Source organism: Falco naumanni, chromosome 4, assembly GCF_017639655.2.
Source record: "Falco naumanni isolate bFalNau1 chromosome 4, bFalNau1.pat, whole genome shotgun sequence".
Lineage (NCBI taxonomy): Eukaryota > Metazoa > Chordata > Aves > Falconiformes > Falconidae > Falco > Falco naumanni.
In genome coordinates this window covers 82,972,674-82,996,762 of record NC_054057.1, presented here as the reverse complement: position 1 = coordinate 82,996,762, position 24,089 = coordinate 82,972,674, and the positions used below count along the sequence as shown (strand labels likewise).

The window sequence follows — 24,089 nt, the reverse complement described above, 5'->3', positions numbered from 1 at the left end:
ACATCAGTGAATATTCTCAGGCATAAAAATGCATACATTCTCTCTTTAAAATCCTCCAAAGGACACTTGAAATAGTTTAAATGTTTCATTCTTTGATTGAGAGGGAAGAATAGTGGGAGAAGAAAGGTTTTCACTCTCATAGAAGTAATTACAAACAATAAACATCAACTCCCAGATGTTTTTTATTTGTTTTGTCATTTTATTTCCGAAGATTCTGACATGCACTTGGCATCTTCTGCATATTGTCTTTGTGCACAGCGCTGGCCTCTTATCTCCTCCTGGATTCACAGGCGCGTCAATGCGCTGACATCAGCGAACGCCACGCCGGAGCTGTGCTGAGGGCCTGGGCAGCGGTGCCAGAAATAGCTCGTGTGTCCCCTAAAACCACGGGGACGGAGCAGCAGTGGCACAGGGACGGAGCAGCCACCAGCAGAGGGAGCGGCAAAGCTAGCTCAGAGGTCCCCCAAGCCCATGGCACCCAGGATTTGGGAAGTTTTGTTGCTGGATTAGAGATTTGTAAGAAAATGACCCAGAAAAAAGATGGGCACTTTTTTTGCCCGATGCAAATTAATAAACAGTGATGCTGTTGCTCTCTCCTGATGGCAAGAGAGACACAGAGACAGGTTTCAGCATTAATTCCTGTTTATACCAGGCATTAGGAATGCTCACCCAGCCCATCCTGGGCTGCAGTGGCAGCAAGGTCCCTGGGAGCAGGAAGGACTGTGGTGTACGTAGCACAAGGGTGGATGAAGGGCTCAGGGAGCCTCCCTTACCCCAAGGTCCTCCCATCTCCATGCCAACAATCAAAAAGTGTCAGACAGAAGGGGTAAGTGGCAATGAAGGTGGATTTTATGCAGTGCTTTTCAAGGGAAGTCCATCCAGCACCTCCCAGCAAAACCAGTTGGAAATTATTTCACCAGTGCCACTGTTCCCCCCTAACACCGAGCTGGGATGTGCTCCCAGCTCACCTAACACAACCTGCACCTGCACAGTCCATCCCAATAGCACCAATCCAGCCCCCGCTTGACTGAAACAAGCCTCAATTTTTTTCCATTTCTGTGAAGTGAGCAGACTCCATCCCACACATCTGCTGGGCAAGCACAGGGTGGGAAAAGCAGCTCCGTCCTCAGAACAGGCCTTTAGGTCAAACCGTGTAGCTGGGACACAAACCAGGCATGTCGGGATGTACACTGGAAGAAAAGCTAAGCAAGCAAAGCACCCTTTGGTTGGGTGCCAGCCACCACCCAGGGGGTGAGGGATGCAGCTCTGCTGGGACCACGCAGGGGTGTGTGTCCCCCAGACATGGGCAGGGTGCCTGAGTGCTGCCCCCTCGTACTCAGCAGGGAGAAGAGTTTAAGAGGGGGGACTACCTGAGCTGCTGTAAGTAAATGCACAACCGGGGGAATTGCTCCACCTTCACACTCTCAAGGTCCACCCGTTCACCAGCACAAGCTGGAAAAGCCTCAGGGTTTCCTGAACTTACACCGGCTGTTGGGCTGGGACAGGCGGAGTATGGCGGTGGCTGTGCAACACCCAGCTTGTGCTGCAGTGGGAGCAGGAAGGTTGTGCTGAGACAGCCAAGCTAAATTTACCCTGCCCTGGGACTCTGATGTGCAGCGGGCAGAGCAGGTTTGGGCAGCTGTAGCAGGTTTTGGAGCTGTTGTGAGTTTTTCTGAGAGTCTGGCAAAGCCCCAAAGTGGCTGACTCACTCCTCCTCTCGGGTCAGTTCTTCGCAGCTGTAACTCCAGTGAGACTGGTAGGTTATTTCTGATGTACATTGCTGTATGATCACAGCCCAGTCCACTACCCTTGCTGGTGAAGGCTGGCTCCTCTCTCCAGTGGGCTTTATGTAGCTTCCACTCCAAAGCTCTTCCGTAAGAGGGGAGCCAATGTGAAAAGGGTACGGCACTTGTTTTTGTTGGAGATTCCCCATCCTGCATTATCTGGTGACTTTGAACTTGTTAGAATCAATCAGCTCATTATAATATGCCCCTGTCCTCTCTGTCAGCTGTACACAGCATAAAGATTTGTCATTTGTTGTTAGAGATGACTTGGCATTTGTGAGTTGTGTCAATGGATGCAAAAGCAGATTAATTGTACTTATATCGAACCACTGATCAACTTTGTAGTCTAGTCTTTTAAGGTTCTTTAGCAGTAAATCATGCAGGTTATAAATAAAGTGTATGGGGGATCAAAAAAGAAGTTAACTGTATTTATTAGCTTGAACATTTGGAAGGTAACTACCCAAAAAAAAAAAAAAAATGTTCAAGAGCCCTGGCACATTTCTTCACTCTCTTCTTTTGAATTCAGTTAATAACCTACTAAAACTGTTGACTTAAACACCTCCGCTCTGTTGTTTTCTGTGTGTAATGGCAGGTCTGCTTTGGGGAAGCTGGGCACTGGCTGGCAAGGGATGGGTACATGGAGATTTCCAATTGTTCGACCCTGGCCCGTGTAGTTGCCTGTTTGCAACAGATCTATTTGCCTGTGGAGCAGCTGTGGAATTGCAGCAGATTTTAGGTATCCATCAGAGTACCCATGCATTTCGCTGCATAGAATAATGTGTACCTTGTGCTTTGGGCAACACACTATAATTAGTTTGTAGAAGTTGTTTGTCTCTGAAGATCTATAAATACACATCCATAAAACTATAAGGGAATAAGCAGTCACACGCTTAAAGCAAATGCATTCTAATGCGGAAGAGCTTTATATGCTGATCACATTTCCGCCCCCCAAATGTGGCTCCACTGCTGATGTTTCTTTCATTTCACCTAAGGCTGACCAAAAATACTTACTTTCTTCTTTCACATAAAAAGACTAAAACAGATAGAGAATTTCCCACTGAAATCAAGGGCATTCACCATTCAGTGACAGCTTCCACCTGGGCTGTATTTGTTACCTTGCCCTGTCTCAGAGAAGGCAAAGAACAAAAAATAACCACCTCAGGCAGAGCTATCAGTTTCTCTTGTCAAACATTTCGCCCCCGTGATTCACTGGCACCCCCTAAGCACCTCCAGTCACAAGTTTCATTTTACAAACCAACCTTGTCCCACAGCCAAGCCCTTCAACTTTTTCCAAGCGACTTTCTCCATGGCTCATTCTTCCTATCCCTTCAGTTTAAGAGGAAAGACACAAAACTGGGTTTCTTTCTGGAGTGCTCCTTCTTGAGTGGGTTCCCACCAATTCCTGCTGCGGTGTTCGTCATCGGCGTACCGGCCTCTGCTGGGAAGCACAGAAGGGTGGGTTTGGTGTCAGACTGGAAGTAAGCAGTGACGTGCCTGGGTCTCGCCCTGCCTTGCCGTGGCTGAGCCCAGGCAGCCCCCAGGAGAGGGGAAGGAGAGGGGAACGCCAGAGACGCTCATACACGTCCCTGCCCGTCTGGTCCCCTCCCGGTCTCTGCCCGGTCCCAGCCCAGAACCTGCCCGGTCCCTGCCTGGTCCTGCCCCCGTTTGCCCGCTCCCTGCGCGCTCCCTTCCCACTCGCTGCCCGCTCCTGCCCGCCCCGGCCGCCCCGGCGGAGCTGTCCCTTCAGCACCACGGCCGGGCGCCCGGGCACTTGGAACCTGCCACTCGGGGCGCCTGGAGCGGCGCGGCTCAGCCTTGCACGGCTTCTGCGGGGCTGTGTGTGTGCGGGGCTGTGCGTGCGTGTGCGGGGCTGTGTGTGTGCGGCTGTGTGTGTGCGGGGCTGTGTGTGTAGGGCTGTGTGTGTAGGGCTGTGTGTGTGCGGGGCCGTGTGTGTGCGTGTGCGGGGCTGTGTGTGTAGGGCTGTGCGTGTGGGGCTGTGTGTGTGCGGGGCCGTGTGTGTGCGTGTGCGGGGCCGTGTGTGTGCGTGTGCGGGGCTGTGTGTGTAGGGCTGTGTGTGGGGCTGTGTGTGTGCGGGGCCGTGTGTGTGCGTGTGCGGGGCTGTGTGTGTGGGGCTGTGTGTGTGCAGTGCTGTGTGTGTGCGGGGCTGTGCGTGCGCCTGCGGGGCTGTCTATGTAGGGCTGTGTGTGTGCGGGGCGGTGTGTGTGTGCGGGGTTGTGTGTGTGCAGGGCTGTGCGTGCGTGTGTGGGGCTGTGTGTGTGGGGCTGTGTGTGTGTGGTGCTGTGTGTGTGCGGGACAGTGTGTGTGCGGGTCTGTGCGTCCGTGTGTGGGGCTGTGTGTGTGGGGCTGTGTGCGTGCAGAGCTGTGCGTGCGTGTGCGGGGCTGTGTGTGTAGGGCTGTGTGTGTGCGGGGCTGTGCGTGCGTGTGCGGGGCTGTGCATGTAGGGCTGTGTGTGTGCGGGGCTGTGTGTGCATGTGCAGGGGTGTGTGTGCAGGGCTGTGTGTGTGCGGGGCTGTGCGTGCGTGTGCGGGGCTGTGCATGTAGGGCTGTGTGTGTGCGGGGCTGTGTGTGCATGTGCAGGGGTGTGTATGCGGGGCTGTGTGTGTGCGGGGCTGTGCCTGTGTAGAGCTCTGCGTGTGCGGGAGCTGTGCGTGTGTGTGCGGGGCTGTGTGCGTGCGGAGCTCTGTGTGTGTGCGGAGCTGTGTGTGCAGGGCTGTGCGTGTGTGCGGGACTCTGTGTGTGGGGGTCTGCGTGGGTGTGCGGGGCTGCGTGTGGGGGGGGGGCTGTGTGTGCGTGCGGGGTTGTGCGTGTGCGGGACTGAGTTGTGTGTGCGGGACTGAGTGTGTGCGGGACTGTGTGCGTGTGCGGGACTGAGTGTGTGTGCGGGACTGTGCGTGTGCGTTCGCGTGTGCGCGCGGCGCTGTGTGCGGAGCGCACACTCCGTGCGGGTGGCAGCCGCGCGCAGGTGGGCGCCGGTCCCGCGTGCCGGGGTGCGGGTGCCTGCGCGCGGCGGACCCAGCGCTGCCCGCACACGCCGAGCCCGGCGGAGCCGCCCGCGGGAGGAGCCCGGTCCGGCGCTGCCCGCCTCCGCCCGGTGAGTGCCGCCGCGCCGCGGGGCCGGGGGGGAGCGAGGGACCGGGGGTCGGGGGAGGCGGGACCGGGGGGCTGGGGGCAGTCCGGGACCGGGGGGCTGGGGGCAGCCCGCCACCGGGGGCCGGCAGCGCTGCCGCGGAGCGCGCAACTTTCCCGGAAGGGAGGGGAGTCGCGGCGGGCCGCGGCCGGGGACGCTCCCCGGGGTTCGAGGGGGTCGTGGCCCCCTTCCCCTTCCCTTTCTCCCCCCGTCTCCCCGGGGCTGGGCACGGAGCCCGGGCCGCTGCGCCCCCTGCCCGGCTGGTGCCCGCGGAGCCGCCCCCCCCCGCGGCGCTCCCCGCCTCGCAACTAAGTTGCCGAGGAGCCATTTGCGGCCCGGCACCGTGCGGGGGGGCACGGCCGGCAGCCGGCGCTCAGCCCCCCTCTGCACCCTCTTTTGCAGGCGCGGCTGCTCCAGCTGAAGAGCTGACGGGGCTCTGCCCCGTTCCCCGGCGTGCCCGGGGGGGCTCAGCCATGAATTCCTCCCCCCCCGCCCCCGAGCCCCCCCCCGGCCCTCTGCAGCTCTGGCAGGAGGAGAACCAGACCCAAGGCGGGCTCTGGAACGGGAGCCAGGAGCTGGGTTGGGAAGAGCTGGAGAAGATGCTCTTCCTCTTCGTGAAGGAGCCCGTCACCATCAGCCTCACGGCGATGTACCTGGTGTCTTTTGTGGTGGGCTTCGTGGGCAACATCATGTCCATCAGGGTGCTCACCCGCAAGCGCCGGAGTCGGGTACCCAGCCTGAGCGCCACCCGCAGCCTCCTCCTCAACCTGGCGGTGTGCGACCTCATGGTGGTGTGCATCTGCATGCCCATCACCGTGGGCAACCTTATCTACAAAGCCTGGGTGTACGGGGATTTCCTCTGCCGCGCAGTGCCCTTCATCCAGGCTGTTTCTGTCTCCGCCAGTGTCCTCAGCCTGACCGTCATCAGCGTGAACCGGTACTACAGCGTGCACAACCCACTCAACGCCCGGTCTTTCTTCACCCAGAAGAGGATCCTCAGCACCATCCTGGTGGTGTGGTTGTTGTCCTCGGGGATATGCATGCCCCTCATCTTCATGAACAAACGGGATGAGATTGGGGTGGTGGAGGGCTTGCCTCTGGTGTTCTCCATCTGCAGGGAGATCTGGCCTCAGGAGAGGCTCAAGCAAGCCTACAACTTTCTGCTCTTCTGTGCCCTCTACTGCCTGCCCGTCCTGTTCAACATGGTCATCTGCTTCCTCACGGTGCGCCGGCTGTGGAGCCGCAGCAGCCGGCTGAAGGAGAGCACTGCCCTCAACCGATCCCTGCCGGCTTCCAGGCTGAAGATCCGGAAGAAGGTCGCGCAGATGGTGGTGGCCTTGGTCCTGCTGTTTGCAATCTCCTGGCTGCCCGTCTACCTGATGGACATCTGGATTGATTTCAACATCCCCAAATCTTTGCAGGATGTGACTCCTTCTCCTTGGATCCTGCAGCTCAGACCTTTTGCCCAGTGGCTTGGCCTAACCAATTCCAGCCTCAACCCTATATGCTACTGCTTTGTTGGGAACCTCTACAGGTCAGCCAAGGAAATGAAAAGCAAATACCACCAAAGAATGGTCTCCCTCTTTAACTTCTCTCTGTCTGAAGGGACAACCCGCTCCTCAGCCCCAGAGCTGCTCTCTTACCGGAGTTCAATGGAGTCTGCAAGGAAAGGACCCTCCGCCACCCCCCACCATGGGCAGGAGATGTCAGGGAGGTCATGGCCGCAAGAACAAGTGTGGACGCTTGAACTCCTGCCAGCACCCACCTCTGAACACTGTCTCCAGCGAGAACACTTCCTTGTAATTCTGCTCAGGAAGTGCATCGCGTACCCTCATCTGCATTTAATGACTCTTTAGAGGTCTTTCCAAACCGGCTATTTTAATGATGGAAAAAAACTTTCTTCTAATCTCTCCCATCACCAGTTCCAAAATACTGAGACAGGGAAAGAAGCAAGTAACGATGATGTATTCTAACTCAGATCAAGTCTTAAGACAAATTATTTTTACTGGGGACAACTAGATGTGTAGCCTGTTGCCCAGTCAACAGTCACATAATTAGATAGATCAACTTCCCAACGAGCGAGCCCTCCCCGCAGCTCCGTCTCTGCATGCAGAGATACTGTTTGGATACAGCAACGGTTTGGCAGCTTGCTGCTCACCCTGTGCTGATAAAGAGCAGTGAAAAGAGGCACTCTCCGCTCCAAATCCATCAGTTGTAGTTGCAAGCAGTGAAGAAATGCTAGAAACCGCATCATAAAAAGTAATAGCAGTGGCGAATTTCACACACTTTACCACTTGAGATTTCATTGTCTGATCGTATTGTTTCACTCCTCCACACAAATAAATTCTCCTGATGTGAAGAGGCAGTGCCAGAAGTACTAAAGCGACCATCACCATTCCACACGTGGGAATTCAGAAGGAATAATGTGGCCTTGGAGGTGATTTAGGAAATGCAATAGGAAAATATTCTTTGGGCATCAGCTTGCTTTCTTGCAGCTATGTTCCTGTGGGTAGAATGGAAAGAACTGGGCATCTATTAACATGATTTGCACTTGAAAAACCAACCCTTGTTCAGCTGTGTCTGTACCAAAGTCAATGGCATGTGAAAATAAAAATAGAAAGTGGTTTATAGCTAATAAAATCAGAATCTACTAATGCAATGCTCTTTGTCTGGGAAGGAGAGAATCAAAGTGCTTGCTTTTCCTGAGAACCAGAAGTAGGTTAAAACCTATTTTTTCCATCATCTCCTTTAAAGGAGGCTTTGATAAATAAATGGTATACTTTTATTATGTTAGCATCGAAAGGCACCACTAAAGCTCGAAAATCCTATTGCACTGAGCAAAAGACCTTTCTCCCAAAGATCTAAGTGAAAACACATCAGACCAGGCAACAGGTGGGAGGAAAAAAAAATGCAACAAAGACCCAAAAGGCTGGAATGAAACTAGGGATCAGCCCCTTCCCTGTGCTGGCCCAGTGCTGTGGAGAGAATGGATGCACACCGTCTCCTGGTGCCAGAGGAGCCCGTGCCGTGGCTACCTGTGTACCAGCACCCGCTGCAGCAGGGCTCACTCTTTTAGCATGCACCAAAAGGAATGCAGCAGCCTTCCTGGGAGAGGATTTAACATTTAATGGAACTCAGGTTTTGATGGCTGGGGGGGGCTTTTTTGTATTACTGAGCAGGGAATGATATTCTGGGGAGTCTAAGTTTCAAATAATATCCTCCTGCCTTCTAGAGAGCTTTTGCTCACAAAAAAATAGAGGCAAAAAAAAAGCCGTTCAACTCGACAGTATTCCCACCTTTGTAATGATTGTTCAGAAACATTTTCCATTAACAATAATCTGCCTGGAAAACAAAAGATTCCTCCTTAACAAGCAGTGCCATCCACAATTTGTATTCTCCTTTTGTGCGAATGAGAAAGAAATTACAAGTACGCAGATTTACTTTGGGTGAGAAATGGCTTTTATGTGTGCTGGGAGATGAGAACATCTGCATTTTTGCAGTTGATATAGGAGTGTACCTACTGCCTGATCTTTTAGTAGCTGCGGAGAAGAGCCTGTGGAGATTTTATTTCCTCTTTCAAGGCATATTTTCAGGGCTGGCAAAACGTGCCAGGCTGAGGAGCATTAAAAGCTCGCTCTGAATGCCCACTGACTCCAGGTCCTGTGAACAGATGTCCTCCCCCCGGACCAGACGTGACACAATACTGAAACGTCCCTGCATTGCCCAGACCAATGTATTTAGCCCTGCCCTGAATAAACCACAACAAAAGGACTGCGGAGATGCCAGATCAGCTCCGTCCCATGTGGTGTCCTGGCTCTGAAATGATGTGAAGGTGCAAGAAATCCACATTTTAAAGTATCCCAGAAGAAATTACTATTTTTTTCCCTCTCAGTTCATAGCTGATGCCTGGATCCTGCCCTGAAAGTCTCTGTACCCTCCACGGAGGCAGAAATACCAGGGATGGTGTGTTCTCCTGAACGTGCCTGTGCCTTCCCCTCCTGACGCTGATGCCCCTGCCTTTCTCCAGCCCCACAGCACTCCTGACCACCGAGATACACGGTGGCAAGGGCCACTCCCACCAGGCAAGGTCGCCTCCTCTTCACACTTTTAGGATGTATTTTCCAGTTTCATTCAGTATTGCTGTTTTCCTGTAATAAAGACAAATTGCTCATTTCAGCTCCTCTCTGTCTCCCTCGGTCGCTCTCCCCCATGCTCCACCTGCTTCTCCACTGTCTCTACAGCGAAATCCCTCCCTGCTTCCCACCGTTATCCTCTTTGCCTGTGAATTCCCCTCACCCCAACAACCCATTCATGTCTTCACTCGTCTGATGAAAAATCCCTTCCTGTCCCACTGATCTGAACGGCTCCTTTTGTGCTGCAGACACCTGTTTGCTATGGAGAACGCTGATTTATTTTGCAAGGCTTACCCGACGGCTGCCAGGTAGTAATGAATTTTGGTCACTATCACCCAAGGGTAAATGAAAAGCAGTGACGTCAATGTGAAAGCCACATAGCATCCCGCAAGCCGCCTGGGCTCTGGCAGTGATTTTATTAACCTGAACAGGTCTGTGTAATGCAGCAGTGCCTGGGTGACTCACGCTGGCTCCCAGTGAGATGAAACCTCAGCATCTGAGAAAGTGGCTTTTTTCCCCTCCTAGCTGATAAAGAATGTCTTTGTATTTAGGGCTGAGAAGAGATGTGGGGGTCCCCTGGGCCACACAGGCTCCTTGTTTGGGATGGCAGGTACTTTGATAGGTATTCAGGGGACTCCTGACCACTGCAGGAATCAGGAGCAGACATGGCTCTGGCTGGTGAATGCAGATCGTTTCCTCCAAGGAGCTCAAGCCGAACATCTCACACTTGGTGTGTGGTTGAGGATATGTGTTTCTCTTTAAATGCGCCCAGGCAGACTGGAAATGGGAATTTTAGATGTCTCTAGGACGACGTTTTCACACAGCAATGCTGCTAATGCATCTCAGTCCCACTTCTTCCCCCACGGGTCTTTCTTCTCTGCTTTACCATTCAAATAAACACAGGCAATTTATAATATTACCAAAATAGGATGTTTAAAACACCTTTACTTAGAATCATAGAACCATTTAGGTTAGAAAAGACCTTCAAGACCATTGAGTCCAACCGTTAACCCAGCACTGCCGAGGCCACCACTAAACCATGTCCCTAAGTGCCACATCTACACGTCTTTTAAATACCTCTAGGGATGGTGACTCAACCCCTTCCCTGGGCAGCCTCTTCCAATGCTTGACAGCTCTTTACAGAGAGTTGCTGTTCAGTAACTTTCCCTGGGAATATTCCATGATCTGCTCTTGTACTGTCAGTATTGTCTCAAAGATGCTACAGGTTTATTTTCCGCCTGTGAACTGCTGAAGAGATGAAAAAAAGAGATAATCTTTTGTATGAGGTATCATAGAGGTACATACATTCACGACTCGTACGTAGCCCTCATATGGAGAATGATGAATCACTTTTTCTTTTAATAAAATACTCAAGGGAAGGCAGTGAAATGATTAGACAGCATGTGTAAGGACAAGGCAGCACCTTTTCTCACACTGCGGCAGCCGCTGAGCTCACAGGCAGAGGAGGCGGTGAGGGCTGAAAACAATAAAAAGAGTTCAAGAGGAGACGGAACTGTTCACAGCAGAAAGGGCTACCAGAGGCTATTAAAAACAATGATGCCAAATTCTGGCTTAGAGGTTGTTGTGTATTTAACCTACAACCGCCGTCTTGCTCCTTCCCAGGACACGTGTTACCAGCCACCATTGGGTGCAGGACGCTGGGCTGAGCATTGTTTGGTCTATTCAGTACCCTTGTTCTTACATTCCCATGCAAAAAAACCTCCACACTAGCCTGAGTCCTGTTTTAAAGAATAGGGGGAGATCAGGGGATGATTTCAGACCTGGCATAGTTTGATCAACAGTAAAACTTTGCAGGACACAGCCATCTGGAGGTAGGACACACTAATGCTGACACAGCGCAGGCTGAGAAATGCTCACTCAGTCACTTGCAGAGCGCGAGCTGAGGAGTCCCAGGGGACATGCCTGGTGCCCCTCCGGTGCAACACAACAGAAAAAACAGATCCATCCGTCTTCTAATATTCATCAGCCCTCTGGGTAGACCAGCACCTTCACTGCCACAACCCTGAGCATCCCAGAAAGGAGAATGTCCTCCAAAGCAAAATTCCTGCCTGTTGGTACTTTACATATTATATTTATTGATGCTGGGATTCAAACTAGGATGGAAGCTGGCTGGTGAATTATCTACACCACCAGCATCCCCCAGCATGGTTCCTGTGTCTCCTACTGTATCCCCCCACCACAGCATAGCCCATACACAAACATCTCAGCTCTCCTGACTTGAAATATCAAAAAGAACAGGGAGAGCACAGGAGCTGCCTAGGTTTCCAGTGCGTTGTGATGACCTTCTCGTAAAGAGCCAGAGAACTATTGGTACAGATTTTCAAGGAATAATCAGCATGGCTCAGTTTACCTTTGTGACTATATTCTGCACGAACATAAATCACCAGCAGCTGCTGGAACAAATAAAAGAACAGCTGTGGGCAGGTGCAAGAGATTGCTGGAGCCCACTAGGAAAGCCAGCCACCAGGGAAGTACTGCTCGCCTGACACGTACCGGGGTTGTATAAAACTCTCCCAAACTTTCTGCAAAGGAATGACTGCTGGTTAAGTCGGCCCCAGGCACACAGGAATTGCAGTAGTTGCCTCCTCTCCCTGCTAAACATCCTTAGGCAAAGTCCCAGGACTCAGAACCGACACAGCACAGCTGCAGAGTCAGCGCAGTCTCATGCGACTGCCCAGCCCCAAGCCTCCCTGCCAGCCCGCGATGGAGGCTCCAGCTGTCCCCATTTAAGGATTTGTTTCACTCTTAGCTTGAAACAATCAGGAAAACTGTGTCAGGGGCAGAGGAGGAGCCACATTAGGGTGAGTGCCTGATCTGGAGTGGGAGGGGTGCTGCTTTCTACCTTACAAGGGTTCCCACTCATTAAAGGTTGTGAGGCTGTCATATAATCCAATTCTTTCCTTAATATTTTATTAAAATAATAATTTTAAAATATTTCAACAATAAAGATAGATGCGGCACTTGCAGAGAACGTTTTTTCCAAGTGAGGAATCTACACCAGAGTATTCCTGTTCGGTGTCTCTTGCAGATTGCAAGAAAGCCCCTGAAGAACTCGGTGCCTGCAACACACCAACTCAGCACTGCCAGCACAGGGGGCACCGTGTGACTGCCCCCACCGTGTGGGGAAGGGGACGTGTCATGGAGCTGCAATGTCACCTTTGATTTAAAATGTTTTCCCTGCCCGGCCTTTTCCCTCTTACCTCATTGCACCCTAAGACAGCTGGTTTATGTTGCAAACTGGGGTGGGGAAATCACCTGAGGAGACATTATTTTTAAAAATACATATGAAATATTTCTGCCCCTGAAAGATTCAGGCATTAACAGCTTGTCCCCATATGCCTTACCCCATCTCTCTGAGTTTTATGATAACAGAGAGCTACCGTGGAGCACAAAATGCTGTGTGCACTGTAGGATAAAATTACCAAACTTTAATCACTCCTTAATCAGGCAGGCGTTTCCCAGCTGCAGCACTCTGCCAGGCTCTTGGGGTCTGATCCGTCTGCCTGGCAGCTCAGCCTTCCCCTGCCCCTGCAGGAGGTGGCTCTTGGTGCCTGGCCAAGCCAAGGCTCTCAGCTCCGCACCTCCAAACACCAAGGACCACATCCTCAAGCAGAGCCTCCGGGGAGGCTTCCTCAGCTGGCTCCTGTGCTCCATGAAACAGGCTTAGCCACAGCCTGGAGATGCGTTGCACTTGGCTGGGGAGGTTGGACTATTCTCATTTCTAATCACCGCAGGGAGGCTGAGATCGTGAGGACCTGCCGATCACCAGCTGGCGATGCTCCAGCATCTCTGGGCAGCTGCACGGGCATGCTGCTGCCCCAAGTGCTGCATAGGCTTTGCCTTTCTTCGTTTTCCGCTCGAGGTGTTTTCAGTCAGCCCCTGCCCTCCTCTCCTCAGCTATTCATCACGAGAACGGAGCTGATGAATTAAAGAGCTGTATGAATGGGTCTTTAGGCAAGAGGTATCCCGTTACCTGGTGCTCACAAGTCATGAGCTGCTATTTCTTGGTGTGAAGAAGGAAAAGGTGGCAAAAAATACAGGAATTAAGCTGAAAAAAAGGGGAACGAAAGAAAATCCAGGCGGGCAAATAAAACCGTCTTAAGGCAATTACTGGGGAAGAAATAGAGCTGCCAAGGATGCTAAAGCTCTCTCACACCTGCTAATCTCTTCTGATAAAGGTCTGAGTGGTTAAACTAATAAGGCTATTAAATTTGCAGTAATCATTAGCAGAGGCAGCCCAAGGATCTCACAAAGCCACATGCCTGGAGGAAGAGCGTTTCCAGCATGAATGTGCCCAACCAGCAGCAGGGAAGCAGGACCCGCACCTGAGATGTCAGTGTGACTGCTGAGCGGCTGTGGCTCCGTAACCTCCCTGCCTCCCTCAGCTGGGAACTGAACCTGCGCTTCCTAGGGCTCCATCCAGCACTTCTGCTCTTTCAGACTGTTCATCTGGGCTTTGGGTAGCACAGGAGGAAACAAGAACTTCCCGCACAGCCTCACAGCATGGATGGGGATTTGGAGTGGGCTGACTCAAAGTCTCCACAAAGGTTGGGATGTTCTCCTTCAAAAGCTAATGATGTAACACAGCCTCTGGCCGAAATGCATCAAGAAGAGAACATGCAATGGCAAAAGCATAAAATAAATCCTCCTCCCAAACCCTTGTGGCAGGGTCAAGGCTGTGATCCACTCCTCTAAGTGAGAAAAGAAACAGGCTGGGGTGGGCTGAGCAACCCTGCAAGGTCCATGTAGTGACCCCAGCACTTCGGGGAGGAGGTGCAGGGGCTCATCCATGTGGCAGCATGAAAGGCTGATCAAGAGTCTGTGCAAAAGCACCACTGATGCCATTGCTCCAGCACAGTTCCCAAGTGCTGGCGAGGCGGTGGGGAGCAGGGAAGCGCGCACAAGCTTAGCTGCTGCCTGGGAACATGCCGATCCCGCTTCTCTTTCATTCCCGCTCCACCGCTGTTGACTTCGACAAGAGTTTCTTCTGATTTATACTAGCAGATTAGAGTGAAGCCCACAGTGAATGAAATACTGTCAAGGTGAGGCTGCTGTCATATCAGCTGCTGTAATTCCATCGACTTAATGGATCTGCTCCTAATTTACAAGTCAGAGCTGGATCTGGCACTACAGGCTGAGTACAAAGGTGTCATTTTTATATAGTCAAATTTATTTCTGAAATAAATACCACATAAGATCTTTACAAGAGGTCTGAGCTGCAATGCATTCATTTTTCTCCCTGCAGAAAGGCGAAATTCTCACTAATGTGTTCAGGTTACCTTCAGGTCTCAAGGTTGGATACTTTCCAGCCATCTGCTCATTCCACGTGGGCCCTCAGGGGCCAAAATGGGCAACTGTATCCTCTAGGGAGTCCTCCAGGACTTTGCTGCAAGGGGTATAAATCCCCTTCCCAAGCCTGCCTTTTGCTGGGAACAACACAGCAGCCTGATGATGTGCAGACTCTTGCAGTGATAATTAAGATAACAAAGAATACATAGGTTTCCATCTACATCAGCTTTTCTTGTTTACCTCAGAAATAAAGATCACATATATATAAGCAGACTTCCCAGTTAATAACGGTGTAGGCATATCAAGATTAAAACACCCTGGTCCCTCCAAAATCAGTGAATACTTGTGTGACCACAAGCTGTGAATGGAAATTCGTAACTTAAGCAATATCACAGGACTGACTGCGGGGGAGTGAGATGGATCTGTGCAGACACACGTCCCAGAAGAACACAGCTATGGCAGCCACGTGTCCGCATCTGCAAGCACAGTGCGGGAAGACTCTGTAGGGTGGGAAAGTCTTTGCTCTCAAGTAAAATAATAAAATACTCTTCTTGATCTCATATTCCTAATTCCCTTCCTGAAGTCCAGGCAGGACAGCCCAGAAGCCAGAAAGCTACCAAAATTGTCATGGAAACAGCAAAGCTTTTCCGCAAGGCACAGTGCCCAAACTGGAAGGCAGAACTCCGAGCAACAAACTACTCACTCTTCCATCTTTCACTCCATCAAGTAAAAAGTGGAACTTGGGAAAACGGGGGGCGGTGATGACTGCTGGGGTCTGGCGGTGATGACTTCTGGGGTCTGGCAGTGATGACAGAGCAGCTCCCCCTCCTCCACGCCCCTCGCCACGGGAAGCCAAGACAGCCAGCGCCAGGACACCAGGAAAGCTCCTTGCCCCTGGTTCAGTTGGCTGCAAGGGTACAACGCAACGGGACAGCACGACCTTACGTTCCTTATCCACAGGCTTGAAGCTGTTGAATAAAGCACTAAACCAGACAGGTAACCAGAGGCATTTTGGCTGCCTGCTCTTGTAGCACAGGCGCATGGCCCAGATCCCACAGCCCCTTCTCATGTCGGCAACTGGAAGTGACAGGAAGGAACCGTCAGGGCACGGCACTTTCTGATGGAGGTCCATGTCCTGCCCTGAGGGAGCAGAGATGTGCTCTGCTAGTGAGAGGAGGACTCAAAAGGAGTGAGAAAGAAAAGTGGCGTTTCATTTTAGCTGATAAGCCTGAGAGTATTCGGTCAAGCAGCCTTTGCCCATGGGAAATGCTTTGATAGATTATTGTTGGGCTTTTTCCCAAGTCCTTTCTCAACTGTGAGAAAAGTTAAGCATTATCTTTTTTATTCCTTGGCATGCTGTGCTGGAATAAGAAATCTGCAAATAAAGGAGAGAGATGATGGAATGTAAACCTGAACGAAGAGCTGGACACATACGGAGTTGAAAACAGCTTAGATAGCGGAGCAGCAAGAAAGAAAACAAAGAAAATAACCTTAGATGAGCCCACCTCTGTACCTCCTCTGCTAGGAGGAGCTGCTTCGTGAACCAGAGAGCCGACACAGGGACTACATGCATTTGTCTTATCCTATATGCCTCTCCTCTTAGTATGCGGCGGTCTACTGTCCACCCAGGGGAAAGGGAGGACAACTGACCTTGGCAGTCCCTGCTGCCCCTTCCACGGCCCCACCATGGAAAATGCCAAGAAACTCTCCCCATGCCTCCCTCGTAGCACAACATGAGCTGGGACTCGACTTTCCTCAGTCCTGCCATTCCCGAGGAGATGCTGGGAGCCTGGTCCTGCAGGCTCCACAGCCCAAGGCTTCAGTCCAGGAAAGGATGGGCTGGAGCCGTACAGACTCCATTGCAAGGACTGGGTCCTCAAAGGAAACACTATCCGCATGCATTTGAAAATAAATTATTTAATTTGTCCTTTCTTTGCTCCTATTTTTATTGCTAGCCGTTTAAATTATACAAATGAGGTTTTCGCTTGTCCTGTCCCCAGAGAACCAATGCATTAAACAAAACATTAAAATATACTCATAATCACGGACATTCTCTCATATATATTTATAATCTCTGAATTACTGGCATTAATGCAGAAGTGGTTTCTATGAGCTTATCACTTCTCACTGCTTCTGTATCCAAAGTATACAGCACATGAAAGATAACCACATTGAAACTACCCAGCCATTAACACATCTGCCATCCAGAAACAAATGCAAGGAACAAATTTACAAGGAAAAACCAGTGAAGGAGATAAATACAATTACAGTGATGTGTCTCCACCACTGTCTCATCATTAAGGACAGTGATAAGAGAGTTAAGTGTCATTCCCAAGGCTCTGGCTACTTGGGGGCTGTTTCCAACAGGAGCAGCACTAAGCAGAGAAGAGGAGCAAGGTGAAAAACACACAGTGACCCAGGGCAAACAGGCTGGCTTGTCACCTGCATGCAGCACAGGAGCCCCCCCAGAAATACTGGAGGGGACAGCCAGTAAAGAAGGCAGGAGGTTAGGCCATATTTTGCATGGTTGCATCCAAACTACTTCCCATTTTCAGAGAGAAACAAGACACCAAGAGCAGCCCTCAGCCACACTGCAGGAGAGGGGGTTAGGAAAGGATGAAGGTGCTCAGTGCTTCTCAGGACCAGCAGATAGAGCTGCGGCGGCCTGCTCCAGCCCCTCCATCACTCTTAAGCTCCTGAAGAGGTGCTCATCCCCATCTCAGCCACAGTTTGGTGCTGCTTTCACAGACCAAGCTGTGCCCTGGCAAGGCGCGGGTGTCAGGATGCCTGCCCAAGAGCGGGCTGTCTCACAGCCACAAGCAGCTGTGGAGCCCGGGGGATCTCCCTCTACGTGGTCACCAAAGCGATAGAAAATAACACCTGCTATGCCTAAGTCTCACTCCCTTCTCATATTCCCCTTGCCTTTCTGTTTTTCCTGGGGGAGAGATTGCTGCAGCTTTATCCCAGGGTTAGAAGAGTCAAGCCTGGTGCATCTAATCGCAAAGCCAGCCTCTTCCTTGTGCTCCAAGCACCAAAACACAGACACAAACCCTCCGACACACACCGCTCAGCTGGCTCATCTTTGCAACCCCACCAACAGCCCCAACACCGTACAGCTTTCCTTCTAAGATCTCTGCATTTTAAGGCAGGAGCTGCTCTCCAGCACACCAGCTTGATAATCTGACTTATTAGGAAGCCCTCAGCCTCCTGTTTCCATTCCGTACCGATGCTTTGCAGCCCCCAAGTGCCTGTTTGTAGGTGGCCAGCTGTCTGCTTGATTTGTGAGTACCCCTTGAACCACTCACAAATTCAATCAACAGCCCTTGCGGCAATCACTCTCCCAGCCACACCGAATTCAAGGGATGCTACAGGGAACGGCCAGTCCTGAAAAGCTGACCTTCAGCATCAATAACTAATGTTGCTAAAGCCGACTCCTTAGACATTAGTAAGACTGACTGCTGCTCCCTGTAAGATGCATTGATGCCAGGCGCAGCCTGAGTGTGTATTAGTAATAAGTTACTGTAGGTACCTCTCAGTTTCTTCAATCAAAAAGCAATCACCTTCCTCCCTTCCCCATGGCAACCAGAGTTTAGTAATCACCTCATCACCTATTCCAAATGGAGGCTGAAATACCTGTTCCCAAAGACTGAAAGCTCCAGTCTTTATTCAACTGCAAATATTTGTTACTCGCTCAGACAAAGCATCTTCCAGTCTGCATGTGGATAAATGTTCCCTTCTCCAGTTTGAAGTATGGTGAGATGGGAAGGGCAGAGAAGGTAAGTATTTAAACAGCCTGCTAAAGGAAAGCCATGCCTGGAGATCTAGAAAACCAAATGCTCCACAGGTGAAACTTCCAACATAAAAGCAAACAAGGGATCAGGAATGAAGTATTGCATCTTGGCCACAGAGAAGCCTTCTCATATCTTTTTTTCTGGCTTTTGCAGACAAGTTGACAGCCTGAATTATCAAAGCATTTGTGCTACACAGAAGGTATTCTCATTTTGGGGCTGATGTGGCAGAAGACATCTCAGCCAGGAACAGAGGTCACCATTTGTTTCTTTGCTGTCAGCTTTGCTTACAAGAAATTAGCTACTATGACTTCCAGCCTGGCCAGAGATAAAGCCAACAGTGGATCTCTCCGTGCTTGCAAATATGCTGCCAAGGAGTCTGAAAATAGAGAGCTAAGCCTCCCAAGACGTGACCAAGATGCTGAGCACTCACAACAATCTTCTCCAAAACCACTTGCTTCATAGGGGTTTTCTAACAGTAGATTCTGGCCCAATACAAAACCCGAGTACTGAATTTTACTCAAAAAATGTGAAAAGCAGGGAAATCATATAAATTCAAAACCAAATGATGACAATTTAGCCTTTTTTTTCTAAGTATTTGTACTGTAAAAGTGATGCTGATTATATGGCATGAGGAAAATAGGGAAAAAATCTAAGTATAAATGTTTTCTGGACTAACATTTGAGACCTGGGGAAAAAACTCATTTTAGAGGGCAAAGAAAGGAATTGTGCTGCATGGTAAGCTATCTGCAGTCCTCGAAGCGAACATAAAAAGCCTCCGACAAGAAAGCGCTCAAAGCGATGCGCTACATGGTGGCACCATCTACAGGGTGTCCACAGCCAGGGCTGGGGAGCGGAGGGACCACGACGGGAGCCAGTGGTACCCCACAGGTGAATGCGGGACACGGTCAGGCTGTAATCTGGGAGTGCTGACAGGCAGAAAACATCTGCAAAACCCAGAAGAGCTACTGGCTCCATCTCACAGAACCTTCCCTACCGTCGTGCAAACAGGCGAGAGACCCTCTTACACAAGCTCCGTCTGCAGCCCTCCAAGGGCACAGCAGAGCAGGCTGCACGTGTTCTGCTGTTGAGCGCATGAGCCACACGCCAGCTTTTGGCTAGGAAATGCCACATGCACATTCCTCCTACATCGGAGAAATACAAACCTAAGAAAACATCCAACAGAAACATTAAGTAATCGCTTTTGAATGAGCTCCCTTTCGATCCACACAGTGGAAAGGGTGTGGTGCTAATTCAGAAGGAGGGTTTACATTAAAGCACACAGCACACACAACGCCTTCATAAAAGCTTCCCTGCTGGCCTAGCCCTCAGTTCACGTGCTTGGCTTCCAACCTGCCTAATCTTTGTGCTCTTCAGTGGCTCCAGACCTCATCTTTGGCATGCCTGAAAGCACCCAGCCCCTCCATCACGTCATGGAGGTGGCCTCCTGTGCCCTTGCTACCCCACAGCCCCAAGGTCAGCATGGATTTCCTCCTCCCAAGCACTCCAGCTCTGCATGTCACAGCATTCAACTCTGCTCTCTTCAAAAGCAGCTCCCTTCAACAGGAGTACAGCTCACGGCGTTCTTATAAAGAATGCACATCCATAATCTTTTCCTCCCAGGTTTCACAGACCATATAAAAATTTCCCCAACACTCACACCTTGCTATTAGAGAATTACATGCTGTGCTAGTCACTGAGTAAGATAAAGTTATAAGCTCTTGGAACAAGAAGATGCCAGTTTGGCATCATCCTCTGTTAAATTGCTTAATACTAATCCAAGTTTTTCCACAAGACTGCTTTCAGGTATATGCCTGGAACGTTTGATATCTGGGTTTAATCTCCACCATCACAGATTCTGTGGCTCCTGAAGAATAAACCTCTCCATGACACAGAGTGGTCCAGAGATCCTTAAGATGATATGAAATGAATGGGAAGCCATGCATCTTCCTAGGTCTGCTGCTGCAACGGGATACCTCGTCAGAGGTATCTCAGTAATAACTACTGAGAAGTTATTAGTACTTTTACAGCTCAGGTGGTTGGGGATGTTGTTGTGGCCCAGAGACATTCCAGCACCCTGAAAGTGAATTCTGGGATATCTGAAATGGTAGTTCATTGTATTTTGTCTTGTTCCAGTTCCATAGGAAACAAGCCAGGATTCCTAGTCCGACCCCGAATCCCACCACGCAGCCATTCTGTAAGTAACCCGATTTTAAAAATAATGTCAAGTTAAAAATCAGCTTGAAAATAATCCAGCATTAAAATTACTGAGACTCTGGCCTCTACAAAGAAAGGCCATTAAATTTAATTCCCATGCTTCTGTAACATATACCAGACAGACAAATGGAGAGGGTTTTTTTTTTAGAATTCAGCTTTGCAATCTAGTTGATGCCTCAGCAGAATCACTGCCTTGCATCCCATGCCTGCTTGCATCATGATTACAGCACCAAAGGAGATTTCCACAGGGATTTCTGACAAAACAGGATACAATTTGTTGACTGTCTTTATGATGACCTGATGAGACACTGGAATTTTCATTCCATATAAGTGGAACTTAAATTATTTACAGATGAGCTACTTCAACCACCGATTTTTGCGAGGCGTGAGGGAAGTCTAGATTTCACCACATTTCCCAGCTGGAGATAAAAACAATTTGGAAAAGATTTGCGGATGACTTCATGGTGATTTTGAACTGTAGCTTCTTCCCCACATACCAGTTTTGTGTCTCTCACAGGTCAGAGACATGGATTTTGTAACTTACATCAGCTTTCATTTATGGGGAGAAAGGCCATATCTTTGCTCTGAGCGAGGCTCCTCCGACACCTGAGCTTTTAAAGCAAATAACAAAAGTGATTTTGTATTATCTTGAAACTTGAAAATAATGTGGAAAAAAAATGTGTGTAGTAATGGTTCTATTTTTGTTCCAGCCATTGATGATGGCTATGTTTTGCAAATTTTCATTTCCATTTTTAAGACCATCAGAGGGATACACTACTTGAGACGACTCATGTATCTGCTATGGTGCTATTTTGGTACATCGCTTTTAAGATGGATTGATAGGGGTAAGCTGAACTCCACAGAGCTGCATTTTGCAAACTAGAGGAATATAAACAAAGGGTTTGTGAAAACACTTGCCAAGGATGCTGTTTATCAGTTGCTGCAGAACCACGACAGAACACGGCTTAATAACATATACTTTATAATAAAAATCAATAAGGTAATTGAAATATTTCAGGTACTTTCAGGTTTTTCTTTTCATTAGAAATGAACATTGGACATTAAACATACTCTTTCAAAACACTTGAGAGTTGCAGCTTTTTAAAAAATGATACAAAGCCCTGAGCCTTCTGTCTTTTCTCTGCCCCTTTGTACGTCTCAGGTTTGTTAGAGCACAGTCCACTTAGAAGCCATTAGTCACCTATTGGAATATTTGGGAGGCTAATAGCTTTGAAAATCTGATCCTTGTGATCACAGAGTGTTTGAGCATATTGGATGCATGCAGCACCAGATTACTTGGCAGCACCAATACAAAGTGGCAGAAGGACATGCATACAACTGCCTGCTCTTGCTGTTGAACCAGCCCCAGCGCTCGATGATGCTAGCTAATGCCAGAGTTGGGCAGACTGCTGCTCCAGATGGCAAAGAACCCTCCCTGGGCACCTGTCTCTCCAGAAGCATCCTCCAGATGCAGGTGGGCTGTTTGTGAGAGGCTGCTTTAGGACAGGACTTTCTCTCCCTAGGTCAGCTCCTGGCTAGCAAAAGCACCAAGCCATTGCCCTGGCACTGTGGTGCTTGCTCCTCGCAGTTTCGAAGTACCATTTTAAGGCTGCGTCTCACTGCAGCAGGAATTCACCTCTGACAGTGGCTCTCCAAGTCCCCCTTTCCCAGTGAAACATGGTGCTGGTGAGAGATGCCAAATCCCCATGTCAGAAATGGCTGTAGGTGCTGCCCACGCCCTGTCCACAGGAGAGGCAGCAAGTGAGAGAGCTGACACATTGACTAACAGACAAATAGGATGCTCTGGCAGCCTTTGCTTACCTGTGGTTCTTCAGCTCCATCTGTACCTTCTGTCTTCTCACCCTTCTCCAGCAACAGGGCATTTCTCCATCATCTGCAAACTGTCAGCAATGAGAGAGAGAGAGAGAGAGAGAGAAACCACCGTAGGTCTGGCTTCCCAGCTGCTATCATTTACCTTCCAGGCAGACAGGGAGTTTGCTCTGGTATTGGGTCTGTCTGGGTCAGTAGTGTTGTTGTTCTCCTTTGCTATTTGACAGACCTCCTGCCTGTTCCACACAGACAGGTCTCATCCATCACCAGCCTCTCTTCAAGCATCTCCTGAGCAGCAGGGGAACAACAGTGAGACATGCTCTTGGCAAAGGGCTGTTTCTTCAGAGCTTCAGCCTCATCACTCAGGAGCAAGCTGCTGTCTGAAGGACAAGGGAACCAAGACAGACCCAGACCGGTGACTGGCGCAAGTTGTTTTCATGCCTGACATGCTCCCAGGTCACCCCTGTCCTTCCTGCCATTTCTCTTCCCATCCAACTCCACCACCCTTTGTGATACTCATCTCCCGGGTCAACAGGTCTTTGCTCCTCTACTTTCTTCACTCTTCCCACTACCATCTTTTGAGGGATGCAACAGGAATGACAGCAGTGGAACAGTTTAAAATTTGAGGTCTGCTGTCAGAAAGAAGACACCAATAAACACTGTTGGCTACCAATGAGTCTCACCCGCAGAAGTCCCTAAATCTAGGTTCCTGTATCACCTTGCTTCCTAAAATATTTACGCTTTCCTGGAAAAGCCACCCCTGGTGCTTTCGCCCCCAGAAGGCCCCTGCTTTGCCCAGAGCTGGCTGCCGGCTGAGATTTCCCAGCTGGGCACTAGGTGGCAAAACATCCCGAGAAAGGGAATTTCCCATCTCGGCCCCTTCAGGGCTGTGGGAGCTTTGGTGGGGGTGTGTTTTCAAACACAGTTGAAAATGCAGAATTTGCAAATCTAAACGCATAGACCCCAACCGAGACAGGAGTTAATTTATATTCCTGCCCTACGTCCAGGCAGAGGTAGCTGCGTACAAGCGTCTAAAAGGTGCAGCTGCTGCATTCACTAAGGCAAATCCTGAGGGGAGGGGGCTGGAAACCAGCCCCAGTTCAATGGGAGCTCACGGGTAAGTGGAAGATAACCCCGAGATCCATCCTTCGGGGCGCTGAGCGAGGATGCATAAACCCTGCTGCTGTGGCAATATCACCTCTGGTTTTATGGACGCCCATCCCTTGACTCCACAGGACAGGACCACATGCGGAGGAGAGGACACCCATCACAACCTCCCAAATCTTTCTACTTGGCCCTGAAGGGCCCCCAGCCCCACGGATGCAGCCTGACCCTGCAGGGTTTGTCTCACGAAGGGGAGATTCCTGCCGCTACCTGTTGCAAGTGCAGGGGGGGCCATCTGGACCACAACCCCAGCCTTACCCCAAATGCATCTCCCAACCAGGCACGAGCAGGTCTGTTTGTGGGAATCACCTCTCCTCTCCCCTTTGGTGCCAGAGCCTTCCCCTGGCCTGTAAAAGTGGACACAGAAGACTTAGGGCCGTGTGAATGACAGGCCCCAATACTTAACCATCAGATTACTGTGCCACCAGGCTGAACTCTCCTGTTCACCCTAAGATCTGTGTCCTTCACTTACCACCATGCTTAACAGGTTCTGCCCTGTCCTTCCTACAGCATCCACCACTTTGGCCAGTTCCAGGGTCCAGAGCAGGTGATTGAAAGCCACTTGCCCCCCCAGAAAAAAAATATCCAGGTCCTCAGCTCCTTGCTCTCATGATTCCCTGCTGGCAAGTGCCATCTTCTTATTCCACAGTAATCAGCCCCTCGATGGGACTCAGGGACTGAGCAACCTCAGCTCACAAAGTGATGTCAGTCATTT

The 24,089-nt window shown here is 50.3% G+C and overlaps 1 protein-coding gene across 1 annotated transcript; it reads left to right on the top strand.

Moving 5' to 3' along the window:
* Positions 1-5,405: 5,405 nt before the first annotated feature.
* On the top strand, positions 5,406-6,735 carry LOC121086011 (galanin receptor type 1-like). Its single transcript, XM_040589133.1, is given in 2 exon segments — positions 5,406-6,632; positions 6,634-6,735. Coding segments are annotated over 2 exon segments (1,329 nt in total).
* Positions 6,736-24,089: the final 17,354 nt, after the last annotated feature.